At 38.8% G+C, this 20,397-nt stretch overlaps 1 protein-coding gene across 9 annotated transcripts in view; it reads left to right on the forward strand.

Moving 5' to 3' along the window:
* The window catches only part of CPLANE1 (ciliogenesis and planar polarity effector complex subunit 1), a 139,495-nt gene that overhangs the window by 83,488 nt on the left and 35,610 nt on the right, over positions 1-20,397 (forward strand). For 5 of the 9 annotated variants that reach the window (XM_053201405.1, XM_053201388.1, XM_053201403.1 and 2 more), the window contains 8 exons: positions 652-706; positions 4,921-5,025; positions 7,558-7,629; positions 8,872-8,981; positions 9,342-9,537; positions 9,757-9,906; positions 14,898-15,151; positions 18,587-18,671. In XM_053201405.1, coding sequence (XP_053057380.1) covers positions 652-706; positions 4,921-5,025; positions 7,558-7,629; positions 8,872-8,981; positions 9,342-9,537; positions 9,757-9,906; positions 14,898-15,151; positions 18,587-18,671 — 1,027 coding nt within the window. The remainder of the gene's footprint in view (positions 1-651; positions 707-4,920; positions 5,026-7,557; positions 7,630-8,871; positions 8,982-9,341; positions 9,538-9,756; positions 9,907-14,897; positions 15,152-18,586; positions 18,672-20,397) is intronic. The other 4 variants (XM_053201391.1, XM_053201394.1, XM_053201397.1 and 1 more) reach the window with 4 other exon arrangements.

Below are 20,397 nucleotides of genomic sequence, written 5' to 3' on the forward strand. Positions count from 1 at the left end.
ACTATAGTGTAGAGCATCTGCCGGTGTGACTTTCTTATATTTAATCACTCCTTGCTTTTTTCTCTGATCTCTTAATGCATACCATATATGTTCTTTGGGTTGCTCCTAATACAGTTTAATCTCTTTTAGATGCCTCCAGCATTTCCCACACATAGGTTTGTTATGTAACCTATATATTTAAGTCAGATCTTTTCAAACATTCCTTCCAACTTTGATGACTGTTTACTTATTTTTGCAACAAATTAAATAAACATGAACAGTTTTGTTTATAAGGATTTTTTAAAAGCACACTTCACTAAGTCCTCAAGAGCATGTGCGGAGGCACTTAGTAAAAATGTTGACTTCCTGAGCAGTTTTGATACGGTGGGTTACTATTTGAGTGTTAAAACTGCTCTGCAGTAGAGAACATTGCAGTTTAGTAACTGCATTAAATTAGTAATGTTCTTTTTTATTGTTTGACTTGTGAGTTTTGTGAACTCCTTCGTAGAGTTACTTTGATAGAGTAAATATTTCTAGGATAGGTTTCAAATCTATACCTGAAAATTCAACAATTCTCTTAGCTATTGAATGTTTGCTTCCCCCCACCCCCGCTGCCCCCCAAATAATGAATGTCTTTGAGTTACAAGATTGATCATTTGGGGATTCATTTAGGAGCAACAAGAACATGGTGGTTCCCAGCCTTTGGATGATTTTGACATTCCTTTTGGTATGTATAAGCATGATTAATGTAGTATCTCAGTTCAAAGTTAAAATCAGCTTTCTAGAATTATGTGTATAAAAATGAGACAATTATTTTCAGTTTATCTTTGACAAGATTGAGTGTGTGTGTGTGTGTGTGTGTGTGTGTGCACGCGCGTTGTGTTTTGATGTGTTATCCGGTAGAGCAGTGGTTGACAAACTATGGCCCACAGGCCAGATCCAGACCATGCCTGTTTTGTAAATCAAGTTTTATTGAAACACAGCCATGCCTATTTATTTACACATTGTGACAGGTTTTGCACTGCAGCAAGGTTCACTTGTTGCAAGAGGAGCCACATAGAATGCAAAGCCGAAATATTTATTATCTTGCCCTTTACAGAAAAAACTTGCTGATCTCTACCGTATAGCAGTGCAATTAATTAGAATCTCAAATAAGATACTGATATATAAGGCCTAAAAGGAAATTATGGAAGAACATGCCTGTCGAATTCCTCATAGAAAATACATGCACATTAAAGTAAGGAATCAGTTCAGAAAAGAGTACTTGCTTAGAAGATAGTAAATTCTCTTCTTTCTTTAGTTGGTCAGTTTACTTCTTGCCACCAAATGCATGTATTCCCCAGGGCTTTCTCCTTAGTAATTTTCATACACACAAACGGTCACTCTCAGGACTTCAGCTACACTCAAATGATACTCAAAGACACATCTACCCTCCCTCATCTTTCTTTTATACTTTCACCTTAAACTTAACATGTCCAAATTTTAAACTGGCATCTTGCCATTAGTGATGTCACCATTCACTTGATCGGTGAAGATTTTTACCTTGAAAGTCACCCTTGGTTTACCCCTCACCTTTGTTATCCCACTCCTTCACTCAGTCCTTGATGTGGTCCTCCCTCTCTTTGTTGATATCACTGCCCTGCATCAAGCTTTTGTGTGCTTAAACCAAGCAGTTTTTTTTTTCCTAACTGACCTGCTTGCTTAGCTTGCTAATCCGTTTAGCATTCTTTCCCACTCACTTGTCTTAAAACCAGTTTCTTTTTCATTCTTAACAGTGGTTTGGGTTTTTTCTTTTCTTTTCCTTTCTTTTCTTTCTTTCTTTCTTTCTTTCTTTCTTTCTTTCTTTCTTTCTTTCTTTCTTTCTTTCTTTCGGCTTTGTGAAGGTAATACTTGTTCACTGAAGAAAATTGAGAAAATACAAATAGGAATAGGAAGAACATTAAAATCTACCCCCCCAATCTCCCATACATTTTTAAAAAGTTTATTTATTTCTTTTGAGAGAGAGAAAAAGAGAGAGAGGGGGAGAGACAGAGAGACAGGATCCCAAGCAGGTTCCGCACTGTCAGTACAGAGCCCCATATGGGACCTGAATCCACAAACTGAGATCATGACCTGAGCTGAAGTCAGACACTTAACTGACTGAGCCACCCAGGTGCCTGTCTCATAATTTTTCTGTTTAGAGGTAGCCAGTGTTAATATTCCCCCAGGGTTTATTTTTTGAATGTCCTTACTCATATATATCTGTAAATACATATATACATATGTATACATTTTATTTATATACGTTTTTTATATTAGATATTCTACAATATCATTTTAAGTTTATTTATTTTGAGAGAGAGTAAGCGCACGCAAGCAGGGGAAGAGCAGAAAGAGAGGAGAGAGAGAATCCAAATAGGCTCCGTGCTGTCAACAAAGAAACCGACATGGGGCTTGATCTCACGAACTGTGAGATCACGACCTGAGCCCAAATCAAGAGTTAGATGCTTAACCTACCGAACCACCCAGGCTCCCCTCTACAATGCCATTTTTAATGACTGCATAGTATTCCCATGGATGTGTGTTGTGTGTATTTCAAACAACAATAATTCTCTACTTCTCTGACACCAGCTGGTGTCCTATAATTCACGTCAAGTCTGACAATAACCCAGAGTTAACACAGATGTCACAGATTAGTGGCTCAGTCCCAAAAGACTGACCAATTCAAGCTATCAGCTACAAACAGGTCCCTATACACCTGCATTTTTGTCCAGGCAACTACAAATTCAGGTATTGCCATGACTCACCCTCCAAGTTTACTAATTTGCTACAGTGATTCAGGAACTTAGAGAAATGCTTTACTTAAGGATTACAGTTTTATTATAAAGGATACAATTCAGGAATAGCCAAATGGAAGAGATGCATAAAGGAAGGTATGGGGACTGAAGGCACAGAGCTTTCATATCCTCCCTGGATATACCACTCTTCCAGCACATCCCCTTGCTCGTCAATCCAGAAGCCCCCTTAGCCTCATTGTTTCAGGATTTTTATTGAAGTTTCATTGTAAAGCCATGATTGATTACATCGTTAACCATTGGTGATTGAACTACATCTCCAGCTGCTCTCCCCTCCCCAGAGGTAGGGGTGTGGTGGGGTTGATTATAGTTCTAACCCTCTAACCATGTGCTTCGGCCCTTTAGTGACCAGCACCTATCCTGAAGCTATCTAGGGGCCTAACGAGTCACTTCATTAGCATAAACTCAGATATAACGACAGACACTCCTATTACTCAAGAAATTCCAAAGACTTAAGGAACTTCATGCTTAGAACCAAGGATGAAGACTGTGTGTGTGTGTGTGTGTGTGTGTGTGTGTGTGTGTGTGTATTAAGTGGGCTCCGCACCTAGCACGGAGCCCAATGTGGGGCTTGAACTCATGACCCTGAGATCAAGACCTGAGCTGGTATCAAGAGTCAGGACGCTTAACCAACTGAGCCACCCAGGTGCCCCTATATGTATGTTTATTATACTACCATGTGCCATAATTGATAATCTCTTATTCTTTTTTTTTCTTAATTTTTTTTTTAATGTTTATTTTTGAGAGACAGAGAGAGAGTGTGAGCAGGGGAGGGGCAGAGAAAGAGGGAGACACAGAATCTGAAGCACACTCCAGGCTCCGAGCTATCAGCACAGAGCCTGACCTGGGGCTCGAACTTACAGGCTATGAGATATGACCTGAGCTGAAGTCGGTGGCTTAACTGACTGAGCCACCCAGACACACTGATAATCTCTTATTCTACTTTGTCTTCCTGGATGATCTCCCAGGAAAATCCACATCTAAACCCAAACTCCCATAATAGAGTTTGGATTTTGATTCTTCTTGCTGCTGAACTTCTCCACTTAGGTGGAAATTAACTCAAGTGCAGCATATACAGTCTCAACTTGTTGTCCCTCACCACCAACTGGTTTGTTCTCCTAATTCTCCATCTTCATTTGTGTCACTACCAACTCAACCCCAAAACATTGGCTATCTGAATTCCGTCTTCCCTTGCCTTCTCATCCAGTCAATGAGCTGGTCTTCCCTATTTTACTTCCTTCTTTTTAAGTTTATTTTTATTTATTTTGAGAGAGAGACAGAGAGAGAGCAAGCAGGGGAGGGGCAGAAAGAGAGGGAGACAGAATCCCAAGCTGACCGCACAGAGCCCGATTTGGGGCTCAAATATACAAACTGTGAGATCATGACCTGAGCTGCGGTCAAGAGTGGGATGTTTAACTGACTGAGCCACCCAGGTGCCCCTTTACCTCCTTTGTAATTTGTAAATGTGTCCTCTGGCCCCCACTCCTCACCATTGCTAGAGGTTCTTATTTGAACTATTGCAGTGCCTTCATCTATCTGATTGTCTTCACTTTTATCCACTCCAATCTACGGTCCACACACTGGCTGGGGTGGTTTTTCTAGAAAATCAATCTGACCATATCATTTTCTTGCATAACATTTTCTACTAGATCCTCATCAGCCAGAAGAACATCTAGGTTTCTAGACTAGACATACAGAATCCTCCACAGTTTTGGTTTTGAATTCACTGAGCTGCCTTTGAGAGTTAACGTAGGCACCACCTCATTCAAAACGTCCATATTAGGGGCGCCTCGGTGGCTCAGTCAGTTAAGCTTCAGACTTTGACTCAGGTCATGATCTCTCAGTTCATGAGTTTGAGCCCCACGTTGGGCTCTGTGGTGACAGCTCAGAGCCTGGAGCCTGCTTCGAATTCTGTGTGTCTCTCTCTGCCCCTCCTTCCCCACTCATGCTCTGTCTCTCAAAAATAAATAAACATTAAAAATTTTTTTAAAAAGTCAATTTTGATAACATCTGGGCACCTCATACCTCACCTCCTTTGAGTTAGGTTCTCTGCTTTTGGATATGTTGGCTTCTCAATGATTGCTTTCAATGTTTTGTTACGTTTAAGAAATGCTACAAAATGATATTAAAACTTCAGCTGGATTGCATTTCATGGCCTGTGTAAGAAAGAAAGCTGTAGAATGTCAGGATGCAAGTACAAATACAGACCCAGGTAAAATGCTATTTTACTTTAATTGTTAAAATTCATATATTTTTTGCAACATTGCATATGTCTAGATTTTTTTCTTCAAAACAATGATTTAAAGTGAATTTTAAGTGATGTGATAGTAGTTACTCATCCCAGGTTCTTGTCTTCAACCCTGGTGTATACTTTACAAATATTAAACTTAAAAAAATATTTTAATGTTTATTCTTGAGAGAGAGAGAGAGAGAGAGAGAGAGAGAGAGAGAGAGAGCGAGCGCATGAGCAGGGGAGGGGCAGAGCAAGAGAGGGGCACAGAATCTGAAGCAGGCTCCAGGCTTTGAGCTGTCAGCACAGAGCCCGATGCAGGGCTCAACTCATGAAACTGTGGGATTATGACCTGAGCTGAAGTCAGATGCTTAACCGACTGAGCTGCCCAGGCGCCCTGACAAATTTTAAACTTTAAAATTTCACTTGAATTTATGGTAACTTAAGTAATACACAATAGAAATTTTTGTTCAAAATACCGTGGACTACATCCTAAATCAGTAGAGACAATTTTGAATTTGGGTTCTCTACGCCATTAATTGCCTTCACTGGGATTTTGTGCCTAAGACTGAGAGACCTGGGGCTGTGGCTGGTGAAGCTGAGTCAGGAAGAGAACTAGGTTGGATTTGCTGTGGGAAGGGCATACGTAACTATGTCCAAGAACAGAGGAAAGAAAAGTTGAAGGACCTATTATTTGGAATTTTGCCTGACAAACTTCCTCATTAGTGTAAGTGCTCTGACCTTTGTGCTGTCGCAATTCTTTTCTGTGATATGTAGGAAACGGTTGCTCTTAACTGTGTTCAGAACCTTGCAAATGCTTTTTTAAACCTCTAATTTAAGTTATTATAAAATAATATTTATTGATATGGTTTCAAAATAATATATGATCATTATAGAATATTTGGATAATGTAGCAAGTTATGTAAAGGATGAAATTAACTGTAATCATGCCACTTAGAAGTAACATTTTGATGATTTTTCTTTCAGTCTTCTGTTGCACATTTTACATAGTTTGGTACAGTAGATAGTACAGGTGTCCTCCCTCTGTGTCTGAACTCTCATCTTCCAAATATTATTACTATCTTCCCTGAGAATTTAACCCTTTGTGGGTCCCAGTGTTTGTCTTTTACCCAGATACCTTTGGACACTCTCTACTCAGTCTCTTTAATATATTACTCAGTATTTATCTACATTATAGTTCAAACATACATAGTGTATATATATATATATATGTATATAGTATATGCACTGTAGCATATACTTATAGTATTTATTTGTGTTATACTATATATTTACTTACATTATAGCATATACTATATGTTTGCAGTATAGCATCTGTATTCTATCAGATATGGTCAGTGTTATTGCATATTGCACACAAACTAATGGATTAAATGAACATTAGTTAAGAAGTGATGTTCAAAATGCCTTATATTTAGTAATCTTTGATGGATAGTTATTTAAATGTTTAAGAAGTGTTTACTAATGTTTGGCAGTATTGGATAGGCTGGAACACCTTTTTCTCCCCCATTTAAAAAGTTTCCTGGTATTTGACTATGCGGCACATTTTTTTAGAATGGATTAGATTTGGATAACAGAAGTTACCTATATTTTGGATCCTTTGCTTTTCACTTTGATGTCTGCTTATGCCAAACATTTATGTCATGAAAAAGTACTTTGTAAACATATTCCTTCTTCCAGCTGTGTCATAAAATATTTAACTAATTCTTTAAAACTTTTTTTAATGTTTATTTATTTTTGAGAGAGAGAGAGAGAGAGAGAGATTGTGAGTGGGGGAGGGGCAGAGAGAGAGGGAGACACAGAATCCGAAGCAGGTTCCAGGCTCTGAGCTGTCAGCATAGAGCCTGACACAGAGCTCCAACTCACAGACTGAGAGATCATGACCTGAGCCAAAGTTGGATGCTTAACCAACTGAGCCACCCAGATGCCCCTAACTAATTCTTTATTGTTGAATGTATTAGGTGGTTTCTTGTATTTTTCTCCTATAAATAATGCCTCAGTGAGTATCTTCTCATATATGAGAGGTTTTTCTTTTCTTTTTTTTTTTTTTTTTGTCATCATGTTGATTTAGCTCTTTTATCTTTACTCATCTGACAGGTCATGAAAATGCATCTTACTATTTAGTTTTTCTTTCTATCTGAATGAGGTTGAGCATGTAGAAGATATTTTTTGATGCAAATGGTGAATACACACTTGGGAAACATTCTTAAAAGTTAAAGCCTTTGCGAAAGCCTTGAAGGTAGTTTGTTGCTATGTAGTCTTCTAAAGCTGGCAACCTGTTTGCTAGAAGTCTCTTATCATGCAGGTATCAGGCCCAGGGTAAATAATAATAAAATCAGAAATTATCGTTAATTTTTAAAAACTAAATTCGTAAGCTGTCTACTACCTTTAATACATGATATCTAAAAATCTGCGTTCATGTATTTAATTTTTGTTTGTTAATTTTTTTCTGGTTTTTTTCTTTTCACTTCAAATCTCCTCATTGACTACAAGATAAAAAAGCTGCTTCTCAAGAAGTTGTTTCTGAATGTTGTAAAAATGAACAAATCATTTCTTCCATATCAGGTGTGATTTTTTCTTTTTTTTTCTGCTAATAGCATTGCTACTTAAAGATTATGTTTTTGTGATGCCAAAACAAGAGTTACCACCATCCATAAAAACAGGAATAAAATCAGTCAATTGAATCCATAGAGATAGAATGATAATTTAAGTATTTTCACTTTCCTTTTTTCTAGGTTTTTGGTTGTCATATGGTTTAAATTTAAGCCTTGGTACCAAGTTTCTAGTATTCAATAAAATGAGAAGTTATGTTTTACATAGGAATTTTGAAAGTAATGTTCTGTTAAAAATAAGATGCTAGGGGGCACCTGGGTGGCTCAGTTGGTTTAGTGTCTGACTCTTGGTTTCGGCTCAGGTCATGATTTCATGATCCTGACAATGAGTCCCAGGTTGGGCTCTGTGCTAGGTGGGGAGTCTGCTTAATATTTTCTCACTCCCTCTCCCTTTGCCCCACCCCTACTTGTGCTGCAGGGTCCCTAGGAAGTAAAATTAGAGTCCTACGACAGAAGGCACAGAGTTAGACCATTTGCTAACCTACTGTGGCAGGCTTCTTTATTGTACTTTTGAAAAGAAGCTAGTGACATTTGTAAAATTTCAATGTTAAACATTTTAAGGGGTAAAATTTGGCCAGGGCCTCTGTGAATATACTAGAAACTGCTGAATTGTGAATTGTGCCCTTTTAAAGGATGTGAATTATATCCCAATAAAGCTGTTAAAACAAACAAATAATAAGAAACAGTGTTGAGAATAAAAAAACAAATTAGTTATGGGTTAATTTCCTAAACTGATTTTCTTGAAGTCTCCAAAAAAAACCATGACTTAATATATCTGAAATGGAAATAGGAAATTACAGCATTTTCTTGACATTACGTCTTAGACACTTTATTATTCTTGTGAATCATTCATATGAAAAAAGCACTAATCAATCTGCATTTAATTATTAATTACTCCAGAGTAAATTGCCTTAGGATAGAATAAATTTATTTATACCTGTGAAGCTTCTACTTTGATTTTTTTTTTTTTAAGACTTTATTTTTAAGTAATCTCTATATCCAACCTGGGGCCAAACTCACAACCCTGAGATCAGGAGCCACATACTCCACTGACTGAGCCAGCAAGGTGCCCCCTACTTAGATCTTTAACAAAAATATTTTACGTTGTTTGTTGCTTACTTGTTACAATGCTAATGACTTGGAGTTATTTGTAGATTTTTTAAATATTCCTGATGATTCTTTTCTTAATTTTCAGAACATGAGCCTTTGAATGTTCCTGAAGTGTTGGCACCAGATGTATATTTAAATCTCAAACTTTCCACTGAAATATCAGAGAAACCTTTGTCACCTTCACCATCTGATCCGGTACTAAATTTGGTATTGTGCTTTGTTCAGAGGTTATAATAATACCTTTGTGCTAAAATTTATTATGGTCATCTGCATTATTCATTTGTATAGATGAAATGAGGCTAAAATCTCATCTGCTACTTTGTTGAAAAGATCAAAAAATTAAGATTTAGAAATTATGCCCCAAAGTATTGTAAGCTAAGACCATAACACATACTTCCTGCAGCTTTCCCTAAGTTAAATTCATATAAGCTCCTCTTGTTTAGGATTAAACTTTTTTTTTTTTTTTTTTTTTTTTTTACAGGGGAGGAGGGTTCAGAGTGGCTCTATAGAGTAAAAAGAATATAACTCTCTTTGATTTTATGTGTTTTGGTTCAGGTTGGACACACTTACATAAATGTTGTTGACATTAAAGCTGATGATCTACAGGAATTTCCTGTCAGAGAAGAGCCTTCAGATGATAATATTATCAGACAGCAAAGTGATCATCTGGAAGTCCCATCTTCTGCAGAGTTACATTATATGGCAGCTGCAGTTACAAATGCTGTCCCCCTGCACAGTTTTAAGAGTGAAGGTAATAATTTTTTCTTGCTTTTTAAGTAGGTTAAAAACATTTTGGAAAATTCTTCAGTATAGCCTCATTCCCCCTTCTTAGGTCTCTTAGCACTCCTCTTGCAAACCTACTATACTTCTGGATGTTTATATTCACATCTAGAAATGTTCTACTCATCTCTTAAATACCTTATTTAGAAGGTTAGAATCAATCTTTGTATGCTTTTCATATTCTTGATAGAGTCTGCCACTTCCACCACAGATGTATTTTTTAAACCTGCAAAAGTGTCTCCATCCTGTCTAGATGGAAGAAGCTGGAGGGCAGCAATTTCAGAAGAGGAGGAGCCTGCTATCGCCTCACCTATACCGTCAGAAATACAGCAGGACACAGGTGAATGCTCTAGCTGTAGAACATGATTCTCCCCCTTCTCTAAATTACTGTTGTATAGAGATAAGCTCTAAAACTTGGTAATTGCAAAAGAAGCCAGGAAAAGGCTTTTCCCTTGGTAAGGAGAGTGGGGGCAGATAGGTAAATGAGGTAGAGTCATGGTTCCAAGGCTGGGACTCATGGGTGTTTTGCAAGGAGACTACAGCTCTGTTTCCACATATGTCTTTTCTTTTTTTTTAAATTTTTTTTAATGTTTTTATTTATTTTTGAGACAGAGAGAGTCAGAGCATGAGCAGGGGAGGGGCAGAGAGAGAGGGAGAACCAGAATCCGAAGCAGGCTCCAGGCTCTGCGCTGTCAGCACAGAGCCCGACGTGGGGCTCAAACTCACGGACTGTGAGATCATGACCTGAGCTGAAGCCGGATGCGTAACCAACTGAGCCACCCAGGCGCCCCACATATGTCTTTTCTTAAGTAAGGAGGCTAAAATAAATATCCTGTGGGATGTCATGAGTGCTTTGGTGTTAAAAAGGAATTCTCATGTTTAAAAAGGTAGGAGAGGCGGCTCACTTAAGCCTCTGACACTTGATTTTAGCTCAGGTCATGATCTCATGGTTCGTGAGATTGAGCCCCGAATTGGGGCTGACAGTGCAGAGCCTGCTTGGGATTCTCTCTCTCTCCCTCTCTCTCTACCCCTTCCCTGAACACGTGCACGTGCTCTTCTTTCTTTCTCCCCCCCACCCCTTCGTCAAAAATAAACTTTAAAAAGGTGGGAGATTCTAGAATAGCACAAAGAAAATACACAAGTATGTAGCCAACCATAAAATATTACTAATAAAACATTCAGTTTATAGTTATAAACCAAGTTGTATTATTGCTAAATATTTGTAAGATTTATAAGAATATTTCTCCAAAACCTAAAGCTATTACATCCCGTAGATGATTAGAATAATCTTAATATGCAATCAGACTTCCTGCAATAGAAGCTCAGTCTGTCTTCTGGGTTCCACAGCTGTTGGGAGGAGTGGACCCAGCCTTATGGTTGTCAGATGCTTGGGGGGCAGAGTCCAGCCCTGCCTGCTAATTGTGTATCAACAATGTGCACTCAGGAGATTTGAGGAAGGATGGGTGGCAGGGAAACCTCACCTTAGGATGTGTTGGGGCATGTGTGTTACAGCTGTGTGTACCAGTAAGTGCTATCATTTCAGATTTTGAAGGCTTTGCCCTTTGTCTCTCCTGTCTTGGGGCTGTTTGGTGCATGGGTACTGGAGGGAGAATGTATGAAGCTAACCATCTTTCAGGCTGGGGAAGTGTGTGGGGAAGTGAAAAGAGCTTGACTTTTATTTTTTTAATTAAAAAAAAAGTATTTATTTTTGAGAGAGCGAGAAACAGCACAAATGGGGAAGGGGCAGAGAGAGAGAAAGAGGGAAACACAGAATCTGAAACAGGCTCAGAGCTCGAATCCATGAAGTGTGACCTCATGACCTGAGCTAAAGTCAGATGTTTAACCGACTGAGCCACCCAGGCACCCCAGAGGTTAACTTTTAGATTCAAATAGAACAGACCTGGTTTTTAGTCCCAGCTCTGTCACTTCAGAGTTTGGGTACTTTTTGCAAGTAAATTAACTTTATCTGATCTTTACTTGTATCACTGTGAGATACAACCTCATAGGGTTGTCATGTGGGTTACATCCAGCCAAATACCTGTGGGCTACTTAATTAGTTTCCCTTCATTTTCACACCCATCAACTGGAACCACACCCATCTCCCTGTGATCCCTGACTGTGCTCAGCCAGCATTTCAAATTACTTACAAGCTACAGGTTAATTTCCTTCATCAGTGAGATCAAGTCTGTTCCACCTTGTGGAAGATCATTCTCTGGATCTGGTTATAAAAATATGTCAGCGGACCCTTCTCCCCTTATTAAATCAAGCAACTTTAAAATGCCAATGAAAAGGACGAGTTTTATATTTTGAAAATAAATTCCATCATGGTATTTATATAACATACTTTAAAGATTCAGAAATAGGGGCGCCTGGGTGGCTCAGTCGGTTAAGCATCTGACTTCGGCTCAGGTCATGATCTCACTGTTCGTGAGTTCGAGCCCATGTCGGGCTCTGTGCTGACAGCTCAGAGCCTGGAACCAGCTTCAGATTCTGTGTCTTCCTCTCTCCACCCCCCCCCCGCCCCCCCGCCACCACCACCATCCCCTGGTCACACTTTGTCTGTCTTTCTCTCTCACAAGTAAATAAACATTAAAAAAAATTTTTTTTTAAAGATTCAGAATATAGTTATACAATAGAGTTGAGTGGGATTTGTATTATAGCAAAAGGCTGGCAGAAGGAAGGACAGGGTCCCTAAGTATTTAAAACAAGCAAAACAAATAATAATTTCTGCTTTTAGTGATACTTGCTCACCATTTTGAATGACAGCAGCTTCCTATTTTAGAAACCATCTCCAAAAGGAATGCTTTCAGCTATTAATAGCAAGCAGAGCTTTGCTGGATGGACAGATTTCAGTGTCAGTGGAACTCAGTTTTTAACCCTCCTAGATTTTTGCTATTAGTCAGTGGAAGTGGAGCAGATTCTCCAGAGAAAGGGAAGCTATGTTTCATTATGTATGTAGGCCATTCTGGATTTTGAGCATGTCTGGTTCTTTTGCTACATTTTCTACGTGAAGTTTGTATATGAAATTCTTTCCTGAGAGTGACTAAGGGAGACACTTCAGGCTGCTGAGAAACAGGAAGGATAGATGGTAAAGTACTGTGAGTCAAGCTAAAAAAGGTAAGGCCAGGGGTGCCTGACTGGATCAGTCAGAAGAGCATGCAACTCTTGAATCTCAGGTTCATGAGTTTGAGCCTCACGTTAGGTGTAGAGATTCCTTATAAAAAAAAAAAGTAAGGCCAAAACAGGGGAAGATAATACAACCACCATTGCCAGCATTGGAATTTACCATTATCTTCTCATTGGAAGCTTCACGCTAGACTGGGGCTGGGAGATAATAAGCACTATATATTTATATATTTAGTGATTCCATGTATTTAGTGATTCACATTTTTCAGAGTGTTTTGTTGCATAATTTGATCCTCACAAACCTCTTTGAGTTAGGTAGGACAGGCATCATAATCCTCATTTGAGTGACTATTCAATAAACACTAAGACAGGGGCCAGATATCAGGGCTGAAGAAGAGAGTACTACCAGGTTCTCTGCCTGTGGGCTCACCTATAGGAGGAAAGGAAGGCAGAGAAGGAGATGATTATGACACAGCATGGTAAGTGCTGTCAAGGTGGTATGGATGAGATTCTTGGGGAATACAGTGTGTAATCCATCTCCAGGGAGGACTGGACTATTGAGAGGAGAGATGCCTAAATGGAATCTTAAAGGAAAGTAGGACTTGGTGAGACAAAAGGCATACAGACTGAGAGAATAGGTTGTGCAATGACTTGGAAGTTTGATGAAGCCTGCAGAGATTGAGAAAATTGAAGTTCATTTGGTTTAGAGGCAGTAGAGCAGTTTGCTTGTTTAAGAAACAGCAAGAGATGAGCTGGAGAGGGGGGCAGAGGAAAGACTGAATGTCACTGTCCTCACAGGCATTTGGACTTTTAAGATGAAGGCATTAGAGAAACACTGAAGACTTTGAGGTGAGAAAGGAACAATATCAGATTTGTCTTTTAAAAGATGTTGAGAGGGGGGGCACCTGGGTGGCTCAGTCAGTTGAGCATTTGACTCCTGATCTTGGTTTGGGTCATAATCTCATGGTTCGTGAGATCAAGCCCTGGGTCAGATTCTGCTCTGAAGAGTGGATCCTGCTTAGGATTCTCTCTCTTACTCTCTCTGTGCTTTCCTGCTTGTGCACACATTGTACTCTCTCTTTCTCTGAAAATGAATAAATAAACTAAAAAAAAAAAAAAAAGAGATTCTCTCTCTCTCTCTCTCTCCCCCTGCCCCTCTCCCCCACTTGCATTCTCTCTCTCTCAAATAAAAAATTAAAAAAAAAAATCTGTGTGGAAGATGGACTACATGAGGGCAAAATAGAGATACTAATTGGCGTCTATCTATTGTGAAAGCTTCACCTAAGCAGTGGTAGTAGGAATGGAGATTTTGGTTGGTAATCCTCAATATTCGGTGTTACTTTGGATGAAGGAAAGAGAAGAAGCTTGAATGACTCTCAGGCCTGTGGCTTAGGAACCTGGGTGAATGATAGTGCTGTTCACCAACCTGGGGAATCAGGAAGAGGGAGCAGGTTGGAGGGGCAGAGTTTCAATTGCTGTGCTTTGGGACAACCTAAATGAGATATCCAGGACACAGGGCTGGAGCTCACAAAGGTGCCATGTGAATTTGAGAGTCACCTGTGCATCAGTGACATCACCCAGGGAGAGTGGGCAGGGTGAGAAGAAAAGTGAGCAGAGATTGGCACCCTGGAAATACTGATGGGTCAGAGGGGCAGGTGCAGAAGAGAAGAACAAGAAGACAACTGAGATGGAAGACCAGTAAGGGGAGGAAGAGACCCAGAAGCCAGAAAAAGGATGCATTTAAAAAAGTGTTTCAAATTTGGGACAAGAATCAATTGACTTGAAGAGTAAGGGAGAATCATTGGCTTTGATATTGGTCTTGGGAGGTTTGGTGTTAGCCTGAGATCCCATGTAGAGTTGGTAACGGCCCACAGCAGGCCTGGCTTTTACTGTGTGACATTGTTGGTTTTCAAGTAGAGTTTTTAAAAAGTCAAGAATATTAAATAAAGTTGCTTTTTGATGAAGCAGAGGGTAAAAGTAACATTCAAACTGCCTTGTATATGGAGTCCTATGGTAATAGTAATACTGTTACATATTCTTATTTCACAATAGACAACTCTCAGAAGTCAGGAAGCTGAAGTGTTAGAAAATTTCTGAAGGAATGTTTTGTTGACTTAAACTGAGGTCTTCAAAAAAATTAGATCATCAGCATCTACTTCTCCCTTAATTGTAATCAATTCTGATATTACCTTTATTAATATTTAGATATGCTGAAGCCAGATTGCCGATTCAAAGAGCAGAGCTCAAAGTCATCTGCCGCAGAGGAGTATCTGCTATGGGAGCTACTGCGGGATGTCTCTGCGGCTCGTCCCGCACAGAGCTCTACAGCTCGCCGGCTAGAGCATCTTACCTCTAAGCTTCAGAAAATTGATGAACAACTGTTAGCAATAGAGAACATTGCTGAAAACATAGAACGGGATTGCCCCAGACAAAAAGTGCTAGATCGACATTGTGATAAGGTAGACTGTCTTTTATTTTAGCTATTTGTTTGTTACTGAGTTACTAGAGTTTGGTGTGATGTAAGTTTGGACATTTGATTTTTCAAAATAATGGGAAATTAATTAATTAATTTATTTATTTTTTGAAATTAGGTTTCTCAACCTCAGCATGACTGACATTTGGGCCAGATAACTCTTTGTTATAGGAGGCTGTCCTGTGCATTGTAGGATGTTTAGTAGCATAATAATAATAACAATGTCTTCAGATGTTGCCAAATGTTCTTTGGGTGGCAAAATCACCCCCAGTTGAGAACCACTGCCTTAAACTTTTAAGAAGTGAACCAGTGCTTCCTACCATGAAAAGAAATAGTTGAATTAGAAAACAAGAATGTGGTTTTAAATGAACCCTGCCCTTAATTATCATTTTCTTCAGCAAGATTTTTTTTTAACTTTACAAATATTGTTGTCTTTATATTTGGAATTCTCGGTTTCTTTTAAATATTTTATACAATGGGAATAGGAGTCCTTAGATGGTTTCTGTATCTTTAAAAAATACTCATGAGAAAGAGATTATTTATGTGTATTATCATGGTAGTTAGACAAATAGAAAGGAAGTCTTAAACATGAATTAATTATTTTGCACAAACTTTTTTTTTAGGAAGTAAAATTCACATCAAATAAAGATTAAGGAACTAACAGTAAAAATATTTTGAGTGTGTAAAAGCCTTGTATTGGGAAATGCAAATTGGTCTGCAGGATAAGAATTCCATCACTGACTTACCTAACAAATATTCCAGGTTGCTAGCAGGTTGAGATTTTAAAAGATGTATTTATTAGGTTTATAGTATTTCTTTAATTCAAACATTTAACACATATTAAAAAGTTAAGATTAAACACATGTGAAATTACACTGAAAAAATACGAGGTAGGGCTACTATTAAGTAACATTATTATGATGTTTATTTGGTTGTTTTCCTTTTTGTTTTTTTAACCCAGACTTAAATATATCACTTCAAAATGAGTGTTAAGTTTCAGAGTCATCTTTCGAACTCCTTATTTCAAGGAATCACTTTCAAAGTTGCTTTATGTCCTAGTATATTAAGCATATCTAAAGTCAAATATGTTACTTAGCCTTGAATCTAGTCTTAATCCTGGCTTGCTCCAGAGTCCAAGAGTTTGTTCCTTCAGTAAACATTGAGCTTCTGCTATATGCTGGGCCATGTGCTAAGTTGTGGGAATGGAAAGATAAACAAGGCATACATAGTCACTACTCTCAAGCAGCTTAGAATCTAACAAAGGAAGACAGATGTATACTCCAGTATATGCATATGAACAGGGTGCAGCGAGAACAGTATTGGACACACGACCTGTTGTGACTAGAGAAGTGAGTGAGTGAAGGGGTGGCATCAGAGAAGGCTCTGTAGAGCTTACTCTTGAGCTGATAATGAATTGATATTCATCAGTGAGATAAGGAAAGGCTGATGGGACATTGTGAGGTAGAGGTTGATGGTACTGACTTTTAAGACATCTGGCAGTAGAGGTAGGTAGGGGCAGCTAAGGCATGATGGAAAGTATTGTTTTCCATGTCAAGTGATTAGGATTTTATCCCATAAATAGGCAGTAGGAAACCATTGAAGAATTTTAAGCAGTGAAATGATATGATCAGATACTCTGGCAGCAGTGTGGAGAGGAGATTGGAGAGGATAAGACTGAGAACAGGGAGATCAGTTGGGTCACAGTGGTTTTAAACTGACTCATTAGAGTCATCTTGGGGAACTTGTTAGAATTGCAAACTTATGGTCTCATACCCCTGAGATTCTGATTTTAAGTAATCCTAGGGTGGGACCCAGGAATTTGTGTTATTAGTAAGCTTCAAAAATGATTCTTATGTAGCTAGCTCTGTAATTTTTGTAGTTAGCTCTATACTGGGTTTACTGATTGATGTTTGAGATCCACTGAATACCAAGCCAAGAAGTAACAATAACCTGAACTTTAGCATTGAGGATGAAGGGAAGGATGTTGCACGACTCAGAGGGTGATTGGTTGTGGGAAGGTGAAGAATAGAAAGATCACAGTGGTGTCCAGATTTTGAGCCTGGAGTCATTTTCCAAACTAGGGAAGAAGTAGTATGTGTGTTTTGGGAGGAGGGAGGCACAGTGATTTCAGTCAGAAACATGTTAAATTTGTGGTGCTGTGAGATTAGTAGGCAGTTGGATATATGCTTCTGGAGCTTAGGAGCTAGATTTGGGTTGATGGTACAGATTTTAGAGTCCTTAGGAGGAAGTTCGAATCATAATAGGGCATTCACCCAGAGAGAGTACACTGAATGAGGAGTAAAAGAGGATAAAGGGCACAATTTTGTGGGTGCACAAACTTTTAAAGGTGAAGATTCAACCACAAAGCTTGAGAAGGAGCATTCTGAGGTAGTAAGAGACTCAGGAGAAAGCAAGCCAAAGGAAGAGTTTCGAGAAGGAATTTCCACATATCTGGATCCATTACATAAAAGGACAGATCTTTTTCAAAATATACATGGCAGGCCTACTGAATCTGGGGTGGTAGGGTATGGACAGAGGAAGGGGCAGTGGCTTGGCAAGGGGAAGGGTGCAGATCACACACATGTATTTTGAAAAAGTTCCTAAAAATTCTGTAACCGCTCCCCTCTCGGCCCAAGCCTTTTTTAACATTGGAGGACAGGGATTGTGCCTTTTGCTTGGCACATGTCAGGCATTTGATGAATGTTTATTTAATGGCTATCTTTGCTCTCTCAGTTTTAGATTCTGACAGTAATAAAATCACATTTATATAATAAAGACTTATCACCAGAACAGTTAATAATAATTGTAGCACAAGCTTGGGAGACAATTTCAAAGGAAGAGAGGTTGCTCAAACTCCAAAAGTATTTAGTCTGCTAAGGTGACTACTTTGAAGGAGCTAGCACTAATTTAAATGAAACGTTGGGCATATTGTTTTAAAATATTCTCATCCTGTTGTAATGTACACATAAATACAGAGGTTTTGACTAGTGTATTTTAATTAATAGAACAGACTGTAAGCCTGGAAGAGGCAGAGGGATACTTTTGCACAAGTGCTGACTAGGGGCTTTGAAGACCTAGGTTGAGAGCCATATTCTGCCACTAAGAAAGTCACTCAATTTCTTTGGGCCCTCTTCTCTCATCTGTAAAATGAACGTTTTGTCTAAGTGGTAATTAACATTCCTCCCCAGTCTAAAATTATGTGATGCTGTTTTCCTTAGGAAAGGTTAAATCATTTAGACTACAAATAGATAAAAATTTCCTTCTCTTTATCTGTCCCCACCATTTAGCTCTTACTGGATATAATCCCATTTCTTTCACTTGTTCCCTTAATATTTAAAATGTACATAAAATTATTTAACAATGTTGTGAAATTATCAAACTAAAATTTTCAAGTTATTTTTTTGTATGTGTTTTTCTACAGGGTGCATCTTTAGACCATATTGAATTGTCCTCTGGTCTTGAATCTGAAAAAACATCTGCTTCAAAAGCCACTGGTATTTCGGAAGGTTTGTGTGTGTGGGGGGGGTGGGGGGCTGGCCTTGCTCTGAAAGGGGAAGCATTGCCCTTGGGAGTGCCAGAATTGGGGACAGTTTTCATTTGTGAGCTGAAGCCATCAGTCCCCTAATTGTTAGATTAGGTATTTTTGTGATCATGTGATTGGCTCCCACCCATGCCATTTTTTCCTGAGAAGCCAGTGCTGTAAACTCCTAGAGTGGGGCAGCACCAGCCACACACTCGCTGAGGTTGCACACAGCTTTGTGCTGTGGTTGCTCTTTGTCCCTGGTCATCTGCAGAACTGGAATTTGAGGTTCTGATTAAATGGCCAGGCAGTGGTGAGATGGTATGTTTTTGCATTTCTCATTGAAATAATGAAACGAGGGTACTTAAAAACTTTTCTATATCTATAGTTGTGTTATCCTTACACTGTCTTTCATTCAGTCTTGTCAGCAATGTAATGCGTTTTTTTAAAAACAGGCTTTGGTTTGTTGATTCTGTTTAATTTTTTTTAATGTTTATTTTTGAGAGAGAGAGAGTGCAAGTGGGGGAAGGGCAGAGAGAGGGGGACAGAGAATCCCAAGGAGGCTCTGTGCTGACAGCAGAGAAGCCCAATGCGGGGCTCAAACTCATGAACTGTGAGAGTATGACCTGAGCTGAAACCAAGAGTTGAATGCTTAACTGACCGAGCCACCCAGGCACTCCTAATTTTCTTTTTCATAAATTTCTATTCTTAGCTTTATGATTTCTTCTGTTTTTGAGGGCTTAACCTGTTGACTTTTTCCTAACTTCATTCTTTATCTTTTTCTAATGTGTGCATTTGATGCTGAACGTGTTCTTGTAAGGACCCAGACAGGAGTGTTGATATGAACCACGTTTTGGTGTTGTTCAGATCTAAGTAGTTTGTAATTTGTATTAATATGTCTTCTTTAGGGACATCTGGGTGGCTTACTCTGTTAAGTGTTCAACTCTTGGTTTTGGCTGAGGTAATGATCTCACAGTTCGCTTGGGTCTCCATGCTGACAGCACAGAGCCTTCTTGGTATCTCTCTCTCCCTCTCTCTTTCCTCCTCTCTCTCCCTCTCTCTGCTTCTCCCCCACTTCTGCTCACTCACTCTCTCAAAATAAATAAATAAACTTAGAAAAAAAATATCTTCTTTAGTTTGTAAAAGGGATTTTTAGATTCTCAATATTATGGGGTTAGGGCTATATTTTTTAATTTATTTACATTTTCATTGTATTATGTTTGTTTGAGAGAGTAAGCACACACATGCAGGGGAGGAGCAGAGGGAGAGAGGGGAGCAGAGAGAGAGGATCTTGAGCAGGCTCCATGCCCAGTTTGTGATCTCTCACAAACTGTGAGATCATGACCTGAGCTGAAAAATAAAGAGTAAGATGCTTAGCCAACTGAGCTACCCAGGTGCCCCTGGAATTTTCTCTTTATTTTTGGCTTATTTTATATTTTTGATACAAGTGTGTCTCAGTGTATACATTTTAAAAATTTATTCTATATGGGAGAGGAATGATTCTTTTAAGTTGCAGGTTTAATGTTGGTTATTTTTCATCCATTTCCTTTTGGAGTATTGCTTCCTCCCCATTCTTTCTGTTCTGTTTTCTAAAACACCAGCTATTTGGACCTTCTCGCTTTATTCTGTCTCTTAACTATTAATTGCCATCTTTTTATCTCTCAGTGATATATTCAGGGTGATGTCATCCAATCTGTCTTTTAGTTTACTAA

Source organism: Acinonyx jubatus, chromosome A1, assembly GCF_027475565.1.
Source record: "Acinonyx jubatus isolate Ajub_Pintada_27869175 chromosome A1, VMU_Ajub_asm_v1.0, whole genome shotgun sequence".
Classification (NCBI taxonomy): Eukaryota; Metazoa; Chordata; class Mammalia; order Carnivora; family Felidae; genus Acinonyx; species Acinonyx jubatus.